The following is a 7,684-nucleotide window of genomic DNA, read 5'->3' on the forward strand; positions in this document are numbered from 1 at the left end:
CAAAATTATTTTTGTATTTTTATTAATTACGTTTTTATTGTTAAGCATGCGGTGCATACTGAGCATCCCTAAAGAATTCGCCACTGGTACTTACATACTTTTCAAATTAAAATATCTAAAACCAATAAATTAGCTAAATAAAATGCATGCTAATTTCTTTTCGCATTATATGGCAAATTATTTGTACGTATTAAGAGTTTTTGGGGAGTTATTTTTTGTATTGAGCTAAATATGTTTATAAATACCGGCATACCCTGCGAAAAAAGTCTGGGCACGCCTATGACGCAAATATATTAAAATATAAAATGAAAATACATATCACTTAAATATTAGGTAATAAAGTATTAATATAAGTGGTTTTATTTATATAACTGCAGAAGACTTAAGTGTACCTAATTTAATTACTTTTAGTTAAAACAAATATCTAGGTACTATGCCATGAGATTTTAAAATAAAAAGTGCATAGTAACCCTGAGTTGCTATACTTGCAAAGTTAACAATATTTATTTGGAATTTTATTTCTTAAGTTACAAGTAAAAATATGGGTGTAGCTAAAATTTGGCTTAATTTTACCATATTTAATAGCCGAACTAACAACAAATATAATAATTAATGAAGTTATATTATAACAGGTAACGTTTTACTAACAATACTAGAACCTAATGTCAAATTTGATTGATTTGGTAAAAACTCTTAATTGCTATAGCCAGTTCTCGACTTGGGGGGGGCGCAGGGGGACGGAGTACCCCAACTAATTTTTCAAAAATTTTAGCGTACCCCTACTTTTATTTTTAAGGGGAACGCATGGGATGCTGCATCATTCTGCATTTCTACATTTTTATCAAAATGTACGTGATCAAATCATAATTTTCCTCGCCATAGATTTAATAATTATTAATATAATATGTATTATTATTATTTAATTAATTATCTTTAATTAGGTCATGGGTGGATGCTCCCCCTCCTTGGAATTTTGTATTGGTAATGTTTTAAATTTTAATTACGGTTATAGCCTATATAGGTAATAAAATGGTATAGTATTTAAATAGCACCTCCCCCCCTCATTGGTTGAGCTCGAGGTATGCTACTGTCTACGAGAAAATAATCAGTTTTCTCGCATCACTGGTTGATTGAGCGACGATGGACTCCAATTTTCTCTCCAATCGTCCTTAACAATATACGACTCGTAGAACCATGTTAGAACGTTTTACTCTTTTTAAAACCAGCATTCAAAAATCGCTCATAGATCTAAGCCACCCAGTCAGTTTAGACGATTCTGATTATAACTTAATTACTGAGATAACAGATATACTCGCCCCCATTAAATTGACAGTGGAAGCAATTGGTCGTCGTGATTCCAATTTGTGCACTACTAATGCTGCTTTTAAATTTCTTTTCAAGGAATTGTCATAAAAAAATTCAATACTTGCGAATAAAATGTTAACATGCTTGAGTGATCGTATAAAAAAACGATGACGTCCAGAGTTATCTGGCGTATTGAATTATTTACAGAATCCTCATAATAACTATGATCAAATTTCATATTTGAAAGATTTATTTTCAATCCCTAAAAATTATTTTATTAGAATACAAATAATAAAATTAATTGAAAGGATACATAATCCTATTAGTCCTAATGATGAAGAACAACATTGTTTTGAACAAACAATAAGTGAATCTATTACACTCACTCAATTGACATTACAAGAAAAGTAGGAGCTTGAAATAGGAAAAAGTAAAAGAACAATAATTTATCCTCAAACACAAAAATAAACTGATTTGATTAAAATAATCAAAAAAGAAATGAATCTGTTTGAAAATGGAGGAATTCGCGGGCATCATTTAGAGCTAGCATTTAAGTATTTAATGTCTATTCCTCCTACTAGTATCGAGTCAGAACGTGCATTTTCAGCAGCAGCCTATATTGGAAATAAGCTGAGAAGCAGACTGGTATAGATGGAACATTAGACGCTCTGCTATTCCTGCGTTCATATTTTCAAAATCAGTAGTCATTAGAACATTTAATCCTAATGTATAATAATAATAAAAACTATAATAATTAAATTAATTAAATAAAACAAAAATGTGCATAATGCTTTTAAATATTTTTTTCCAAATTTCGGAATAATCCCGGGATCTTGGGATTGATAGCTAAATATCCCGAAATGCCGGGATCGTAAAATAGGGCCGGGATTGTAATCACTATAACGAGTAGACGTCACACACGGCCAAACATTTCTGACTTGTGACAAATCGGTTCCTTTTCTTTTGTTGTTCTCAGACGAACATTGGTCGGTGGACTGAGTATTGTCTCATGGAATAGCTATTGAACTAGTTCAATTGATGTTATATAGCTACAATTATTTGTGACAAAATGCTTATGGCTGTTCCTTTTTATGCAAAGTACCTACTAACTATAAACTACTAGTTATAAAACTATAAAATATTTGGTTTAATATTTTAATCGATTATATAGGTACCTACTTTTTCCGTGGTATAAACGATTTTTACATTAGCATATTAATTATATTATATTATAGGAAGTTATTACCTATGTAAAAATTAACAACACCGTTTTCGTTTTCGTTTTTTAATAATACATAAAACTAAACAAATACAATACAATACAGGTATGAAAAAAAACATTAAACGGCTTACATTGATTAACACATTGCAATTACGAGTTAATTTTGGGGAGTTTTAAAAGTGTTTAAACGATCTATATAAAAGGAGACGTCGTTATAATGTATAAATATTGCTACGAAATATTTATTTGTTGGTTAGTAGATAGTAACATAGATTAAATAACACATTGCTATTTAATCTATGGTAATAATTAGGATACCAAATATTATTACGATATATATCCTCTTATTTATGCCAATTATTTTAATTTTAAAACCTACATTTAAGTTTTGTTTGTATCCATTTAACATTTTAACGACTCTAATATTATTATAATATGTCATAAACATACACGAAAAGGCACTCCTTCGACAATTAATAATAAAATTATCTATGGTAGCTATTTTAGTCACACACGCAGATCATTTTCGCTTTCACCGAAATTATATAGGACAAAATATATATCGTCGTCGGTAAAACAATAAGTTCGACTTAGAAGAAAAACAAATAATAATAACATAATATTACAAACTTTTCATTATTTAACAACAATAACTAATAATATTATTATTTATTCGAATATATTATAATATTATAAATACGATGCCCAGCTATTTCGCTATCCGTTTTGAGCAATAAATTTGATAAAAAAAACATAAGCCCAAACATTCCACCCATCTAAAATATATTTTTTCGGAACAATAATATTATAGTAAATATTCATCAATAATTAGGTAAACGTGATTCATATTGCATACCTACCACCGAACGCTGGTGATACAATATGATATCAACGATTAGATAGTGTTTAGCGAATGTCACGGAGATGTTTTGTTTTTAAACTGTGAGAACCTGAATCTGAATCTCTGCTATTTCGATATTAACATGATTTGTAAAATGGCATTAGTATAAATCAAATTAATTTTCCGAGTTCAATGTTTAACAATCATTAAAGTAATATGGTAATCGAGTAAATACAATAGTAAAATATTCAAAACATAATAATATACCTAATAAATTTTGTCGTAACGTCGTTTAAAAATTGGCATTTTTTAAATGAATAAACAATAATTCGGTGTTTTAGTGGTATAAGTAATTAAAACACATTTATTATACTCACATTGCATAATAATGGATACTCGTTAACACATAATTATCATATTACATCAATAAATCCTGTGCTTTAGTTGTTCGTTTGATTTTGAAATTAATTTCAAAAGCGTAACAATAACAGGCAAGTTATATAATATATTACACAGAAAAAACAGGTATAGGTAGAGCGCGAAGGTACCTACTGTAGAAAATGTAAAATGACAGTCTTTATACATAATAATATATATAAGATTTCAAATAATGGGGACGTCAAAGACGTGTTTACGTGTCTATAGGCCACTCTGGTAATGACCAGACCTGTGAATTAAAATTGACTTGAAACAATATTTTATTTTTAAATGTAAGGAAATATTTCAAAAAATTACTCTTGAACAGATCTGCGAAATGGTTCTAAACATAGGTAACTAGAACTTTCAATTTGTATATAATATACAATTGATTTTCTAAATCAAAACTGCAGGCTTGTTGAATTTTCGTTTTAACCTTTAAGAATAATAATGAAGGGTCATAGATTTCACAAAATTTATTGAAAACTTTTGTTAAAATTATTTAGGAGACTAGCATAAAAATCATTACCTACTTATACATTTGGAATGTATTCCCCGTCAGTTAGATCACTGTTATCGGTGTAAAATTGCAATAGTCTTTATTATAATACCTATATATAGTAGTCGTCTTCAATAACCATTAATCATTATTTATCTAATTAATTACTGTAGATAACTGTATAAAGGGTGATTCATCAAGCATGCTTACCTCCTTTTTTTCTTGAATCATACAGTTTTTCAAAATCTGATTTTTTTAAATTTTTAATTATACTTTAAGACCATATTTTCAAATTCTTGAAATATTTTGTACTAAGTACTTAAGGAGTGTCCTGTGGAGATATAGATTTCTATTTCTCAAATAAGAACACCCCTATACAACTATAAATTATACAGTAGATGATTTTTCTGAAATTGTTGACGTATCAAAATCAAAATTTGTACAAGTAGTTTTTCAGTTATTTAATTTTGTGTTCTAAGGATAAAAGATCCATAGTAATGGGTTTATAAGATATGAGCCATAGGGACTATGGTGATTTGAAAATTGTAGTCATTAATATTAATCTATCAATATTAATAAATACTAAATCTAATTTTACGTCTATTTTATATTAATGTAAAACCATTTTTAAGGACTATCATCTTTAATACAGACATTTTAATAATTAAGAAACTACTCATTCATATTATGTGGTATACAACATTTTCAAAAAAATTATCTACTAATTAATTTACAGAAAAAAAGGGGTTCTCATTTGAAAAAAAGAAGTTTGTAACACCACAGGACACTCCTCAAGTAGTTTAAAAAAATTCAAGAATTTGAAATATGGTCTTTGAGTATATTTAAATATTCTAAAAGTCAGAATTTGAATAAATTCATTATTAGAGAAAAAAATGCTTGGTAAATTACCCAGTAAATAAAAAAATTAAATTTCACAGTAATTTAAGAATGACAATAGTAGGTGTATACTAAAGACCAAAGTGGATTTACAATAATATATTCTTGAAATACCAACTCATCAAAATATCTTTATTCTTTGGGGTGAATCAATATTGGTAGTTACACGTAAACTGAGAATAGAAAATACATTTTTATTAATATTTAGATGTCACATAATAATATAATAGGTACGTTTGCCATTTATAAAAATTATAAGATTCATAATAATTATTTTCTACCCTATCGAAAATAATACTATTAACAAGAAGAATAATACGAAGAACAAATTAACCTTTAATTTTGTCTCTAAAGGTGCTTCAGAATTAATATAAATACTTTTAATAAGATACGTGTTTTAAGGAAATGTAATATTATTGACAGTTAACATTTTACTACTAAAATAGAAACGTATATAACACTATAACATACAATCACATAGGTATCGTTTTATGTGTTGCATATATCATAACGTAAGCATTTAGTTTATAATATTATATAGCAATAGTGTTATAGGTTTGAAGACCTACCGATCGATAACGTCATAAACAAGAATACTTAGTCTTAATATATAATAGGTAGAGCCTTAAAAATAATATATATAGTTGACCTTGAAAAATAAATAATAAGACGATGAAAAAATGTATCTAAGCGTTTGACTCTTTAAGATCGTGAAGTTTGGCCAGTTGTCCGGGTTCGAGCTCCGACGGCAAACCCGTGTCGGCATGATGATCGGTCTCAAGCAACTTCAGATCGTCTTCAGATTCTTCCGGTATTGTGGCCGGAAAGTAATCACTATCCACACTCATACGGTGCTCTTCTTCCGATTTCGAATCCGATTGGACCTCCGCACTGGGTGGTTCAGCTTCGGCCTCAACCGTAGCCGACTCTTGGCCGAACGGCTTTTCCGGTTCTTCCATCATTGGCGTGGCAGCAGTGATGACGATTTGAGCGACGCCCAGCCCGTCGGACGCGGGCGCAGGTGCCGGTGGAGGGGGAGCGTCAGGAGGTCCTGAACAGTCGTCCTATATAAAATAATATAACAGAAACAATTAAGTACGTATTGTAACAATATTGACACCCATTTTCCCTAGTGGTGAGTTTTCCAGCATCTGGGGTGGCTGTAAGTAGTTGTGTAACGAACAGCTGTTTACATTTTGGGCATCGGTTTTTCCAACACATTAATATTATCGGAAAGGTCGAAAACTATAATATATTATAGTCGACTATCCATAATAACTGTTAAGATTTTAAATATTAATTGTTTATATAACAAAATGTCAAATACAATAGGTAGGTATATTTAGTCATGTTTTTCGATTGATGGACGGGAGCTGAAAAACCTTAGTCGACCCTACCTGTGAAATCTTACATACGCCACTTGGAGACATAAGGGCTGACATGCGATGGCATTGACTTGATAATTTGCAAGTTTTAGGAGATAAATAAATTAATTTAAAGAAGTTTTTAAATTGTCTAAAATATCAAAACTTTTAAACTTTAGTAGGTGTACACTAACTTTCATCTTTTCGACATTAGAGGAGATTAAATCGTGACTTAGAGTACTGCATACGCTTTGACGGTGTGCTAACTGCTAAGTATAGAAAGTCGTATGAACAACAAACATTTATGGATAATTTTAAAATGTAATTGAACAATTTTTTCACCATAAACATAAAAAAGGTGGGTAAGTGGATTTCGCTCTGCTGTACAGTAGGTTACAAGTGGGTCACTGTATAATGGATGGTATTAAATTTGAATTCAATGATATAATATCATTGTATAAGAAAAACGATTCTGAGCGGAGACGGTATGTCAGTCTAGGTATAAGACATAAATACATAATATTATATTATAGTCTATAGTATTTAAAAAAAATTTACCTATAATAAATTCCAAATTAATCATATCATAATATCTATAAGGTACTTATAACGCGTTATACATCAACAACAAACCGTGATACTATCATAGATATATAATAGTATACTTTAGAAGTTTCAAGTATACCCAAGAATAATATTATACAATCACAACAAAATAACTAAAATAGTTATTCTAGGTTTTTAATATGTAATTTCGTCCAAATTTGTACTTAAAATGACTATAAAAATAAACTGTGTAAATGTATTTTTTAGATTTTTTGGTAACAGAATTAATTACTTACGTGGAATCTTATTTTAAATTTTCAATTCTTAGATACAAAAGTTGAACATTTTATAAATTTTTAACTACAAAATAATTATTCAAATTAAAATTTGATAAATTTTGTCAAAATTCGATCTTTAAATGCTTATAAAAAAAAATTGTGCTAAGTATTTTTTAATATTTTTCAACTGATATTTTAACAACGTATCACGAGCCTTGTATTAATTTTTTAAACTTTTTGGCCCAATAGATAAAACTTGATTGATATTTATAGAAAAAAAAAAACTAAAAAAAACTGAATACTTACTATGTCCGT

At 28.9% G+C, this 7,684-nt stretch overlaps 1 protein-coding gene across 1 annotated transcript in view; it reads right to left on the reverse strand.

Annotated features, from left to right (window-relative positions):
• Positions 1-5,292: 5,292 nt before the first annotated feature.
• The window catches only part of LOC100164384 (protein nervous wreck), a 30,884-nt gene continuing 28,492 nt past the window's right edge, over positions 5,293-7,684 (reverse strand). The window contains exon 19 of the mRNA XM_008184312.3: positions 5,293-6,245. Within this exon, the coding sequence (XP_008182534.1) occupies positions 5,868-6,245 (378 nt within the window). The 3' untranslated portion in view covers positions 5,293-5,867. The remainder of the gene's footprint in view (positions 6,246-7,684) is intronic.

This window comes from Acyrthosiphon pisum, chromosome A2, assembly GCF_005508785.2.
Source record: "Acyrthosiphon pisum isolate AL4f chromosome A2, pea_aphid_22Mar2018_4r6ur, whole genome shotgun sequence".
NCBI lineage: Eukaryota > Metazoa > Arthropoda > Insecta > Hemiptera > Aphididae > Acyrthosiphon > Acyrthosiphon pisum.